Raw genomic sequence first — 15165 nt, forward strand, 5'->3', positions numbered from 1 at the left:
TTTTGTTCTGATATATATATATTTACAATTACATGCACATGTAAATTGTAATGCATATAAAAATAAGGAGATGTGGTATGATATTCAGTGAGTTTATCAAACTAAAGTGCATAAGAAATGGGTTTAAGCAGTTACAGGTGTTACTGTCACCGTACAATCTCCAACAATGAGAAAAACTCGTACCCTGTAAAAAATTTCAGAGATCTTACAACTAAGTTTTGTTGTCTCACCTTGACTTGGGTGAATTTTTTATATCTGTTGATGTAAATATAAAAAAGAAGATGTGGTATGATTGCCAATGAGACAACTCTCCACACATGCACAAGAGACCAAATGACACAGAAATTAACAGCTATAGGTCACAGTACGGCCTTCAACAATGAACAAAGCCCATACCGCACAGTCATCTATAAAAGGCCCAGAAATGACAATGTAAAACAATTCAAACAAGAAAACTAACGGCCTATTTTATGTAAAAAAATGAACAAATATAACAAATATGCAACACATAAACAAACGACAACCACTGAATTACACTTTTATAGGCTCCTGACTTGGGACAGGCACATACATGTACATACAGAATGTGGCGGGCTTAAACATGTTAGCGGGATCCCAACCCTCCCCCTAACCTGGGACAGTGGTGTAACAGTACAATATAAGAAAGAACTATAAAAATCAGTTGAAAGAGGCTAAACTCATCAGATGGATAAATACAAATACAAGTGGACGTGGTCGGGTAGTTGTACATCCAAACAACAAAAAGACACTAAGTACAAATCTGAGAGTACTCGCAGTTACTGACAGCTAGTTCAAAGCCACTAACAACTGATAAAAAAATCTTGCATCTAAGACTAAATTATCAATCCGTAAGCTCCCTTTAGAATTTTATAAATTTTAGATTTTACATTTCTGAGTTATGGGGTTTTATTCATTAAAAAAGGGGGGATTTTCCAGTTTTGGACAACAACTCAAAAATGCTCTAAGCAGTTCACATGAAACTTTGGTGAATTATTTATAGCTATTGATGTAATCTCCCTATTGATTTTCATAAATTTCAAATATGACATTGAGAAGAAATTGAACTTTATTTGTTTATAGTCTGGCAACAGATTTATTAAGTATTGCACAACAGCACAGTGTATTGCACAACAGCAAGAAATCTTTAATTGAATATAAATTCAATTCATATAACCGATTTCAAGTTCATTGACTACATTTATTCAGAAACTATAATATGTCAAATATTTAATTACAATCCAAATTCAGACCTGTATCAAGCTTGAATATTGTGTCCATTTTTGCCCCAGCTGTTCAGGGTAGTACCTCTGTGGGTGTATCCAGCTGCGCTCAGCAAATCAGTTTATTTCTTAATTAAGAACTCCTTTTTATACGACCGCAAAAAAATTATTGTGGTCGTATATTGGTATGACGTCGGCGTAGTCGTCCGAAGACACATTAGTTTTCGCACTCTAACTTTAGTTTAAGTGAATGGATCTCAATGAAATTTTAAAATAAGGTTCAATACCACAAAAGGAAAGTGGGGATTGATTTTGGGGGTTATGGTACCAACAGTTAAGGAATTAGGGGTCAAAAAGGGGCCAAAAATAAGCATTTTTGTAACTTCCAGACATAACTTGTGTGTAAGTGTATGGATCTCTCTTACATTGTACCACAAGGTTCCATATCACAAAGGGAATGCTGGGATTGATTTTTGGGGGTAATTGCCTCCAAATTTTAGGAATTAGGGGCCAAAAAGGGGCAAAAAACAAGCATTTTTCTAGTTTCATGACAATAACTTGTGTGCAAGTCTTTGGATCTCTCTGACATTGTATCACAAGGTTCCATATCACAAAGGGAATGCTGGGATTGAATTTGGGGGTAATTGCCTCCAAATTTTAGGAATTAGGGGCCAAAAAGGGGCAAAAAACAAGCATTTTTCTAGTTTCATGGCAATAACTTGTGTGTAAGTGTATGGATCTTTATGAAATTGTACTACAAGGTTCCATATCACAAAGGGAAAGCTGGAATTGAGTTTGGGGGTAATTGCCCTAAAAAGTTTAGGAATAAGGGGCCAAAAATAAGCATTTTTCTAGTTTCCAGACAATAACTTGTGTTCAAGTGTATGGATCTCTCTGAAATTGTACTGCAAGGTACCATACCACAAAGGGAATGCTGGGATTAATTTTGGGGGTAATTGCCTCCAAATTTTAGGAATTAGGGGCCAAAAAGGGGCAAAAAACAAGCATTTTTCTAGTTTCATGACAATAACTTGTGTGTAAGTCTATGGATCTCTCTGACATTGTATCACATGGTTCCATATCACAAAGGGAATGCTGGGATTGATTTTGGGGGTAATTGCCTCAAAATTTTAGGAATTAGGGGCCAAAAACAAGCATTTTTCTAGTTTCATGGCAATAACTTGTGTGTAAGTGTATGGATCTTTATGAAATTGTACTACAAGGTTCCATATCACAAAGGGAAAGCTGGGTTTGAGTTTGGGGGTAATTGCCCTAAACGTTTAGGAATTTGGGACCAAAAAGGGGCCAAAAAACAAGCATTTTTCTAGTTTCCAGACAATAACATGTGTTCAAGTGTATGGATCTCTCTGAAATTGTACTACAAGGTTCCATATCACAAAGGGAAAGCTGGAATTGAGTTTGGGGGTAATTGCCTTAAAAAGTTTAGGAATAAGGGGCCAAAAATAAGCATTTTTCTAGTTTCCAGACAATAACTTGTGTTCAAGTGTATGGATCTCTCTGAAATTGTACTGCAAGGTACCATACCACAAAGGGAATGCTGGGATTGATTTTTGGGGGTAATTGCCTCCAAATTTTAGGAATTAGGGGCCAAAAAGGGGCAAAAAACAAGCATTTTTCTAGTTTCATGACAATAACTTGTGTGCAAGTCTTTGGATCTCTCTGACATTGTATCACAAGGTTCCATATCACAAAGGGAATGCTGGGATTGAATTTGGGGGTAATTGCCTCCAAATTTTAGGAATTAGGGGCCAAAAAGGGGCAAAAAACAAGCATTTTTCTAGTTTCATGGCAATAACTTGTGTGTAAGTGTATGGATCTTTATGAAATTGTACTACAAGGTTCCATATCACAAAGGGAAAGCTGGAATTGAGTTTGGGGGTAATTGCCCTAAAAAGTTTAGGAATAAGGGGCCAAAAATAAGCATTTTTCTAGTTTCCAGACAATAACTTGTGTTCAAGTGTATGGATCTCTCTGAAATTGTACTGCAAGGTACCATACCACAAAGGGAATGCTGGGATTGATTTTGGGGGTAATTGCCTCCAAATTTTAGGAATTAGGGGCCAAAAAGGGGCAAAAAACAAGCTCTAGTTTCATGACAATAACTTGTGTGTAAGTCTATGGATCTCTCTGACATTGTATCATATGGTTCCATATCACAAAGGGAATGCTGGGATTGATTTTGGGGGTAATTGCCTCAAAATTTTAGGAATTAGGGGCCAAAAACAAGCATTTTTCTAGTTTCATGGCAATAACTTGTGTGTAAGTGTATGGATCTTTATGAAATTGTACTACAAGGTTCCATATCACAAAGGGAAAGCTGGGTTTGAGTTTGGGGGTAATTGCCCTAAACGTTTAGGAATTTGGGACCAAAAAGGGGCCAAAAAACAAGCATTTTTCTAGTTTCCAGACAATAACATGTGTTCAAGTGTATGGATCTCTCTGAAATTGTACTGCAAGGTACCATACCACAAAGGGAAGGCTGGGATTGAGTTTTGGGGTGATGAATCATAAGGGGGTTCAAAAAATTTGGGGGGGGATTCTTTTTCCTTTTTTTTCTTTAAAATTTTCCATTTTAAATTGGTTATTTCTGATTTATATATAAAAGCAAATAATAATGATATGGTTTGAATAGGTAAATTAAATTTTTTTAAGTATCTTAGACCACTTTCATTCTGTGTCAGAAACCTATGCTGTGTCAAATATTTAATTACAATCCAAATTCAGTGCTGAATCAAGCTTGAATGTTGTGTTCATACTTGCCCCAACTGTTCAGGGTTCGACCTCTGCAGTCGTATCAAGCTGCACCCCAGCGGAGCATTTTATTTCATTCATAAATTACTTTATGCTTGGAAATATAATTTTGCTTGGAGTTGAAAGAGTTGACATGTAGCAATGTACATTTACTCTACATAGTTCTATGGTACCAAATCAAAAGTTTATATAAAGAAAGAAGTCAAAGGTTTCCCATCATAGTTTAGTTACATACATTTTTTTTGTACCTGAGGTCGTTGAATATAGATCATTATATAAATAAGGAGATGTGTTATAATTGCCAATGTAAAAACTAAGGATTTTCTTATCCAAGGAATAGATTACCTTAGCCGTATTTGGCACAACTTTTTGGAATTTTGGGTCCTCAATGCTCTTCAACTTTGTACTTGTTTGGCTTTGTTACTATTTTGATCTGAACGTCACTGATGAGTCTTATGTAGACGAAACACACGTCTGGCGTATTAAATTATAATCCTGGTACCTTTGATAACTAATTTGACTATAAAGATAGATAAAAAAGGTACAAACTGGACATAATGCACTAGTTCATAAACAAGTGAGAACAATCGCCTTCATATAGTGCTCAGAATATGACATTCATAAAACTTATTCAATATCATTAGAGAACTCTAAATCTTAAATACTGAAAGCCACCCCTGATAAGTACACTGTACTATGCAAGATAATGATATAACTGGACTTAAAATACACACAACCTGTAATTAACTGCCTTTACAGCGCTTTCGTGCTTTGATTTAAAAATCTTAACCCTCCCCCTTTTATTTGTACGATTGAAGTTCAAAACATAAAAATTAGGGGGTGTATGATTGCACTCAATGAGACAAGTAATGTGAAAAAGCTGTGAACAATTACAGGATACCGTACGATATTTAACAAAGAGCAAAACCAAACCGTATACTAAGCTATAATTAATAGGCTCTGGGATAGCAAAAGAGAGGCGAAAGGTACCATATTCAAACTATAAGTCGAAAGCAAACTGACTATGCCATGGCAAAAAACGACAAACGAACAAAAGCCAAAATCTGTTCACAAAACACAACATAGAAAGCTAAAGACTGAGCAACACTAACCTCACAAAAAACCGGGGGTGATCTCAGGTGCTCCGGAAGGGTAAGCAGATCCTGCTCCACATGTGACGAAATTTGAAACTATTAAAAAAACAACGGACTGATTGATTCCTAAAACTATGTCAATGTTTTGATATAAATTTCAAATGTGTTGTACATGTTGCATTGTTTCTATGTTGAAAATTAATTTTAATTTTACAGCACTTAATTTGTTTTGTCCAATTGACCAAAACCATATCTAAATCACAATGTGTTTGACACCGCGGATATTGTCCTTATTGTCCTGAGTTTCGAACAATCACGCTTTCAACAGACGTGTCAATATTTGGAACAGCTTGACAGGTTAATTTGATAGTCTTATCTACACTTGAACTAAACAGGCAAATTTTATAACTTAATGTTAAATGTTCATAGTTTGGAATACATTCAAGTTTTAGTTTTAAATTAGAAACGACCGTCAACATGGCTATTGTTTCTACAAACTGAACAGCATAATAACGGAATAAAACTGTAGCAAACACCCACATGCACTTGTCTCTGATTTTTTTTACCTATATATATCTTAATGTTAAATTAAGGTATATAGTAGGTCAATTTTTTCCAGAGACAAGTCAATGTACAACCACCATGAACCTGAATATAGACTGATTGGTGTATAATCTTCCAAAAACTAAAAAAACTTTCATAATATTTGCATGAATTTTTTGTGATTTTTTTGTAAAAAAAAGATGACGTTTATCTCATGCATGGTGGAAACAATAAGCAGACCTCTCAAATTCAAATTTAATCTGGTCATTCACTAATGAAAACCTTTCTATACTAAAATATTAAGGTAATTATATTAATAGATGTCTAGATGTTAGACCAAATGCTAGTATACAAATCTACCCCTGAGGGTGTTAGTCTGGTTGTGTTTATCTAATTTACACCATGGCCCGATGGGGTGTATCTAACTTAAACGATGGCCCGATGGGATGTATCTAACTTAAACGATGGCCCGATGGGATGTATCTAATTTACACCATGGTCCGATGGGGGTGTATCTAATTTACACGATGGCCCGATGGGGTGTATCTAATTTACACCACGGCCCGAAAGGGGGGGGGGGGGGGGGTATCTAATTTACACCATGGCCCGAGGGGGTGTATCTAATTTACACTATGGCCCGATGGGGTGTATCTAATTTACACCATGATATTGTGAATAATGCAAAATGATATATTCCAATAATTGCACGAGAAGGGGGTCTTAAGCAATTGGTCCTTATTTTTTTTTTGTAAGGCATGATAAATGCAGGATATCCAATTGAACGGCTTCATGGCGTTAATTAGTATCCTACGATGGTTATTATTAAGTAACTCGTTATATGACCCTGGTCCTTCCTGGAATAGTATTGACCGAGAATCCTGAAAATCACACACGATAATTAAGGGTTGATTGCAACCCGACACATTTCAAACCATGACAGAGGCCTAAATAGTTTTTGTCTGCGTTACTTCCCTTTTTTTGGTCCTGTATAGTGATGTTTGGTGGCTCCCTCTAACGAGTATTTTTTTCAAATGGTTCGTTGTGCATGTTTTTGATATAATAAATTGGTCAAAACATAAAAATACTATGCAATCGTTTAAGCCAAAAAAATAAATAAATAAATAAACACTTTTGTTTAGACTCTCCTGTACCTACCTTTTTTATGCCTTAAAACGACTACTCTAAAGTTATTTTTGGCACTTTTGGTAGAAAATCGTGATAGAATAGGAGAATCTCCCGACTCCATGTACTCGAGGTAAACAAATGAGGAAAATAAAAAAAGAATTCCTACAATAAAAAGGAAGAAAATTTGCCTTTTATGTTTATTTCATCGTTGAATTCGTTGTCCGAAAGGTGACAGCACTTGTCTTTCAGAATAGATTGATGTTTGTTTTTGTCCAGTGGCAAATATTTAATACATGTTTGACTGAGAACAAATTAACAATTAATACAATAAGTAGGTCCAATACTCCAATATATTAGAAAAAAAATTCCTTTCATCAGAAAAACACTCCACCACATAAAAAAATATTTTAGTACGACAGAACCCTTAGATGAACACCCTAGTACCTCAGACAAGCACTTCAATACCTCGGATGAACACTCCAATACATTAAAAGAACACCCCAATGCATCAGAAGAACACTCCAATAAATTAAAAGAACACTCCAATGCATCAGAAGAACACTCCAATACATTAAAAGAACACCCAAATGCATCAGAAGAACACTCCAATACATTAAAAGAACACTCCAATGCATCAGAAGAACACTCCAACACCTCAACTGTACATTTCAATGCCTCAGAAGAACACTGTTATACCCCAGCAGAAAACCAAGTACATCTGGTGAACCCTCCAATACATCAGAGGAAAACACCAATACATAAGCAGGACACTCCAACACCTCAGAAGGACACTTCAGTACTTCAGAAGAATACTCTAATATGTCAAACAAAAACTCCAATACCTCAGCAGAACACCCCGATGCCTCAGATGAACACTCTTATACATCAGAAGAACACCCCGTGCCTCAGAATAACATTCCAATACCTCAGAAAAGCAATTCAACACTTCAGATGAACACTCCACTACCTCCGGATTACAATCCAATACCTCAGATGAACATTCCATACATCAATTGAACACTTGAATACCTCAGTAGTATACGCCAATACCCGTGATGAACACTTCAATACCTCAGATGAACACTCCAACACATCAGAAGAACACTAAAATGCATCAATTGAACACTTCATTACCTCAGAAGAACACTTCAACACACCAAAAGAGCATATGCACTCTAATACCTCAATTGTACAATTCAATACCTCAGAAGAACACACCCAACACCTCGGAAGATCACTCCAATACCTCAGATGAAGACTCTAATGCATCAGAAGAACATTCCAATACTTCAACTGTACATTTCAATGCCTCAGAAGAACACTGTTATACCCTGGCAGAAAACCAAGTACATCTGATGAACCCTCCAATACATCAGAGGAAATCACCAATACCTAAGCAGAACACTCCAACACCTCTGAAGGACATTTCAATACTTCAGAAGGACACTCCAACACCTCAGAAGGACACTTCAATACTTCAGAAGGACGCTCCAACACCTCAGAAGGACACTTCAATACTTCAGAAGAACACTCTAATATATCAAACAAAAATTCCAATACCTCGGCAGAACACTCCAATGCCTCAGATGAACACTCTTATACATCAGAAGAACACCCCGTGCCTCAGAATAACACTCCAATACCTCAAGAAAAGCAATTCAACACCTCAGATGAACACTCAAGTACCTCAGGATTACAATCCAATACCTCAGATGAACATTCCATACATCAATAGAAAACTCGAATACCTCAGTAGTATACGCCAATACCCGTGATGAACACTTCAATACCTCAGATGAACACTCCAACACATCAGAACACTAAAATGCATCAATTGAACACTTCAATACCTCAGAAGAACACTACAACACACCAAAAGAGCATATGCACTCTAATACCTCAATTGCACAATTCAATACCTCAGAAGAACACATCAAAACACCTCGGAAGATCACTCCAATACCTAAGAAGTACACACCAATGCCTCAGAAGAACACACCAATACCTCAGAAAAACACTCCAAAATCACAGACAAAACACTTCAATATATCAGAAGGTACTCCAAAATCTCAGAAGAACATTCTAATAAATCACAAGAACACTCCAATACCTCGGATGAACACTCCATGCCTCGGATTAACACTCCAATACCTTCGAAGAACACTCCATACCTCAGATGAACACACCAATACCTTAGAAAAACACTCCAACATCACAGAAAAAAACACTTCAATATATCAGAAGGTACTCCAATACCTCAGAAGAACATTCTAATAAATCACAAGAACACTCCAATACCTTGGATGAACACTCCATGCCTCAGATTAACACTACAGTACCATAAAGAACACTCCATACCTCAGATTAACACTCCAATACCTCGGATGAACACTCCATACCTCAGATTAACACTTCAATACCTTAGAAGAACACACCATACCTCAAATTAACTCTCCGATACATCAGAAGAACACTCCATTACCTCAGATTAACACTCTACACCTCAGACGTATACTCCAATACATCAGATGAGCACTCCAATACATCAGATGAACACTCTAATACCTTAGAAGACCACTCCATACCCCAGAAGAACACTCCATACATCAGAAGAACACTCCATGCCTCAGATTAACACTCCAATACATCAGATTAAAACTTCATACCGGTATACGTTTTTTTTTCAAATGCACGTAAACGATTAACGGGCTATAGATATGACATGTAGTTAAGTCCCTATGCCTCAAACTGTATTGTACCATGGTATGACTTGGGTATTAAAATATTGTCACCCGGGCCAGTGGCGGATCCAGAACTCATTATAAAAGGGGGCACTGACTGACCTAAGGGGCCGGGGGGCTCCAGTCATGCTTCAGTGATTCCCTATATAATCAACCAAATTTTTCCCACAAAAAGGGGGAGGGCGGGCCCCTCCAGACCCCCCCCCCCCTGGATCCGCCTATGACAAGACTTCTCCGGTCCAGTAGTAAACCCCGTTCTAAAGTGGAGCGTCCGTTTGTATGTGCGGGTGTATAATTACGCAATCGCGTCCAGACAGTATGTGGAACATTTAATCTTTCTCCTTATTTGTATAAAGACTCTTGTCTACAAATAGTTATGGCAATAAATGATTAAATCATAGTAGCGAAATGAAGTAATTTTAAAGGCAGTACATACCATATATTTCCAACGACTTCCATGTTGGTTGATTGGCAGGGAAAAAAATAAATATTCTAAATAACCTAAGGATCACTAATTAAGTTGAAATTTGGTTGAATTTAATTGGTGCAGAGGTTTCAGAGGTAAATGTTTTGAAAAAAAAGTTAACGACGGACAACGACGGACGCCAAAGAAGCGATGACAATAGTTAGAGGTGATCTAACATGCAAAAATGAGTTAACATTTATATCTAACCTCTGAGGAATCAAATAATGATTTTGGTGATAGAAGTCTTTGGTAAAAACTTGCTTTTAAAATATTATAAGCATTCATGATTTTTATTTCCATCTTTATAGATAATAATTTAAGTTTGTTCAAACTTTATTATTAATATTTTTTTAATTTTTTTTTTATTTTCACCCTGCTGGATGTAAGGAAGGAAGGGAAAAAAAATACTCAAGAGTACTTTTAATGTATTTTTGTTATTAATGCTATTTTCATTGTCTATTATAATATCTGTCACGTTATATACTGTACAATGTATCATGTTTGTTGCTTATACTATCATAATTGTTAATTGTAAATGCCCCCTGTGGGACCCTGATTGGAATAATAAAATATTTGATTTGATTTTGATTTGATTTGTATGCAGCGTATTAATAATAGTGACTAAAGCCCTCAAAATCCTAGCTTAAACCCTGGTATTATGAAACTCGCCGCGCATGTCTGAGGGTCTGGATGGGCCCTCATTTCTGTATTCTTTAATTTTTAGACCATTCTTTTTTTCTATTCTTTATACGTTTTGCCCATAATTCTCCATTCTTTATATTTAACACCTAATTGTTCTCAATATTTTTTTTTTCTTTTGGTCCATTTTTCTCTATTCTTTATATTTTTTGCCCATTATTCTCTATTCTGTCACGTAAAACCCCCATCCACCCCTCATGTCTGTCTGCATTTACTGCATATTAATTATCATTATTTCAATATTTGTATCATCGAAAGACGCTTATCTGTAAAAAGTCCTATTCAATAAATTGAAAATTTTTACTATGGTAGTTAATTTTCCGAACAAGCTACACAGCCACAGATATAATTTTACGTTTTGAGAACATCCCTTAGCACCAAAACAAACTTATTTGGAATAGACTATACGATTATATAGCATTAAAAATGTAAGCGGTTCTAACCGGATTTGTTGTATATTATCAATAGACACTGTATAAATAGGTAGAATATATAGATCATTCAAAACAACCATTTGCTACGATCATGTCGACCGCTGATGTCGTACCTCCAGGATCGGTGTCTCTTGAAGATCCGTCAGAATACCGTCCAGAATATAAAGACAAAGATGACTATCGTACGTTCGATATCCACACATCACCTGAAAGAGTGATTAATACATACAGAGCAATGCACACTAACCAGACCCTGGATTATGTGAAAAAGAAAAATGAATATTGGTGCAAATTCAACCATGGCGAGATGAGCATTATGGAAGCGCTAAACATGCTGAACAATTTTATGGATGAGAGCGACCCTGATGTCGATGTACCGAATTCCGTACACGCATTCCAAACGGCCGAGGGAATCCGACAGAAACACCCCAACAACGAATGGTTCCAAGTAACAGGTCTGGTCCATGATGTAGGAAAAGTAATGGCGCTGTGGGGTGAACCACAATTTTCGACCGTTGGAGATACTTTCCCAGTCGGCTGCCGTCCCGATAAATCGATCGTTTTTGACGCCGAACTTTTTAAAGACAACCCCGATTTACAAAATGAGAAAACCAACACGAAACTAGGAATATACGAAGAAAATTGCGGTTTGTCAAACGTTTACATGTCTTGGGGCCACGATGAATATCTGTACCGAGTTCTGAAAGCTCCAGAAAATACTTGCCATCTTCCAGAGGAAGCCTTATATTGCATCCGGTTTCATTCGTTTTATCCCTGGCACACATCCGGTGCTTACAAATATCTGTGCGACAACAAAGACTTGGAAATGATGAAATGGGTGAACGAGTTCAATAAATTTGATCTGTATTCCAAAACTCCGGATATTCCTCCGCTAGAGGAGTTGGTGCCTTATTACACAAAACTTGTGGAGAAATACATTCCGGGAAAGCTAAAATGGTAGAATTAGTCATATACAGAAAAAAACTTTGACTTGCAGCTAAAGTGAAAAAATGCTCAAAGCATGCGTTACAGTAGTTTTATAGGATGATTTTGATATCGGATCATTAATATGAAAATTCCTTGAATACTTTGGTATTTATATAAGTCTTTGCAATTTTAAGCTTCTAAAATAGTTTTAATTTTTTAAACTATATCACAGTGTATCAGCATATTATACATGTTATAGTTGTCAATCTTTTGTATATCAGTGTGTCAGTATATAGTTGTCAATCTTTTGTTCATAGATCCGCTTTACACTGAACATGTATATCGGAGAGACGAAAGACTTTTTTTTATTTTTTACAAAAAAAAACAACAATTCAAGCGCCTTCTGAGGTTTTGAAAAGATTCGTTTTAGAATCGATAAATTATCGTCACTATGTGATAGGTTTTGACGTCTAATAAATAATTAGCATTTGGTTACCATAGTTCTAGAAAGTACTACAGGGAGTATTGCAAATGGAACTATAAAAAATATATGAAAAACATCACTCTATTCTTATAAATCCCATATATATAAATATATAATAGTATATGTATTGTTCCGAAAAATAACTAATATTTAGACAGATACGAGCATTTTTCCATATACTAGTATGTATATTGTTCCTAATACAACGTTAATTTAGTCAGTTACGAGCTTTGCGCATTTTCCCGTATACATGACATGGTATATACTTATATGTATATTTTTCCGAAAACAACTAAATTTTGAGAAGTCAGTTACGCGCTATGCGCATTTTCCCATATACTAGTATGTATATTGTTTCGAAAACAACTGCAATTTAGTAAGTTACACGCTCTGCACATTTTTTACTTGCTCGAGTTTTTCATTATATTGGAATCTTCAGAAATAAGATTCGTAAAAATGTAAATTAATAATATATATATATATATATCATTAATTATATATATATATATATATACATATATATATATGTATACTAAACTCTCATCATTTATGGTACATTGTCTTTTTAAGTAAGACTGACAAAGAAATGGATGAGTTAATAAAATTCTTCGGTATCTTTGCAAATGAGATTTGTTTTAGAATCGTGTACATTTATTTCAAAAAGATCTTGTTTAACATGTATTCATGAGGGTCTGGATGGGGTATTTCATTTCTTTATTACTTTAATTTTTTAGACCATTTTTCTCTATTCTCTATATTTTGTTGACGACACCATTATTTTCTATTCTTTATCTTTTGTCTATTTTTTTCTACCCCCTCCCCCCGCCCTTAGTCTGCACTTTTAGCACATTGTTCTCTATTTTGTATACCCGATCCAGACCCTCATTCATTGTATCTTATGAAATTATCTGATCGATACATGCAGTTATATCTTTGGGTGTACCAAAATGGACGCTTTCTTAGTAATTTCTACATATTGGATCATCAAAGAAAACACAATGAGCTTTCACAATTGAAATGTTTTTTTTTTTAATTTAATAGCCCACAAAAATGTGTGTGAACAATTGAAACTAAAAGTCTTCTTGCTGTCAGTTGTTTAATTGTTTTGTTTTAAAAATAAATATGGATAAACCAAAAGAATATTTTCTTTTATTAATCTTCTTCCCGTGAATAAACTCCATCGTGTCTCATTGTAATGAAATCCAGGGGCTTCAGGGATATAATCAATACACATTGATGATGATTGAAATAAGTATGTAAAAGACAGGAAAGCTGAAAGGTAATTGGTAATTTGCACGTGTAGTGATAATCTACAGCTATAAGTTAAGCCCCCTTTTCTTTTGAATTGTTTCATATTTCGTCATGCAGGGTTTACTATACGGTATTGGTTTTACTCCTTGTTGAAGTACGTGCGGTGTTCCTGTCAGAATATTCATCATGTTGAATGTCCCGCATATGGAAATATAAAAAAGAATAAAAATCGCTCTGTCATAATAATTATCTCTCTTATTTACGTGCTCCATGATTCTTGTGGTTGTTTATTAAGTTCACGATCGGTAAACTTCGGCAACAAAACCCAAAAGTTGATAAGTGTAAAAATAAGGAGATGTGGTATGATTGCCAATGAGACAACTATATATCTACCAAAGTTCAAATGAAGTGAATGTAAGCAATTATAAGGCAAGTACAGCCTTCAACAATGAGAAAACCCCATACCGGGTAAAGTCGGCTATAAAAATATGAAACGATTCAATTGAGAAAACTAACGGCCTAATTTATAACAAAACACTTTCACGAAAAACAAATACGACAGACATGAACCAACTACAACTTGTACAACCACTGAACTACAGGCTCCGGACATATTTTTGTGTCATTATACGTTAATGTTAAAAAGAACGTTCATAGAGCATGTAGAGGACATAGTTTAAAATTGAGAATGGAAATGGGGAATGTGTCAAAGAGACAAGAACCCGACCAAAGAGCAGAAAACAGCCCAGGGCCACCAAAGGATCTTCAACACAGCGAGAAAATCCCGCACTCGGAGGCGTGCTTCAGCTGGCCCCTAAGCAAAAATGTGTACTAGTTCGGTGATAATGGACGTCATACTAAACCCCAAAACATATAAATTAACTAAAATTAAAAATCATACAAGACTAACAAAGGCCAGAGGTTCTTGACTTAATTAGGACAGGCGCAAACATGCGGCGGGGTTAAACATGTTTTGTGAGATCTCAACCCCCCCCCCCCCCCCCCCCCCCCTCCTAATACCTCTAGCCAATTAATATAGTTTAGTATATATGCATGCATTGGTTCAATAATTTCCTTAACATTAAAATTACAGGTGACTCATTCAATATAACTTTAAACAAATAATGTTCAATGTTCGAAGTCATTGAACCCCTTGGAGACCCTTAATTGGAGCTCCTTTACATCTTTTGACATAGTTACATAATGTCATTCGGCTACTGTATTTAGGTTAACAGTTACAATAACTCGCAAAGTATGTGAATTATTTGTCGTGACACCATCATTTGTGCCACAGACATATACATCTGGTAAAACATCTGACTGTTGTATATATAGATGTTGTTTTGTTGATACATTCAATTATCCAGCTACATGAACACCTGACTTTG

General features: G+C 35.7%; 1 protein-coding gene across 1 annotated transcript; it reads left to right on the forward strand.

Annotated features, from left to right (window-relative positions):
• The first annotated feature begins 11113 nt into the window (after positions 1-11113).
• On the forward strand, positions 11114-13666 carry LOC127717928 (inositol oxygenase-like). Its single transcript, XM_052223804.1, has one exon. The coding sequence runs from the start codon at positions 11207-11209 to the stop codon at positions 12074-12076; it is 870 nt and encodes a 289-aa protein (XP_052079764.1). The 5' UTR covers positions 11114-11206; the 3' UTR covers positions 12077-13666.
• The last annotated feature ends 1499 nt before the right edge of the window (positions 13667-15165 follow it).

The sequence above is a fragment of the Mytilus californianus genome, unplaced genomic scaffold (assembly GCF_021869535.1).
Source record: "Mytilus californianus isolate M0D057914Y unplaced genomic scaffold, xbMytCali1.0.p SCAF_10, whole genome shotgun sequence".
Taxonomy (NCBI): Eukaryota; Metazoa; Mollusca; class Bivalvia; order Mytilida; family Mytilidae; genus Mytilus; species Mytilus californianus.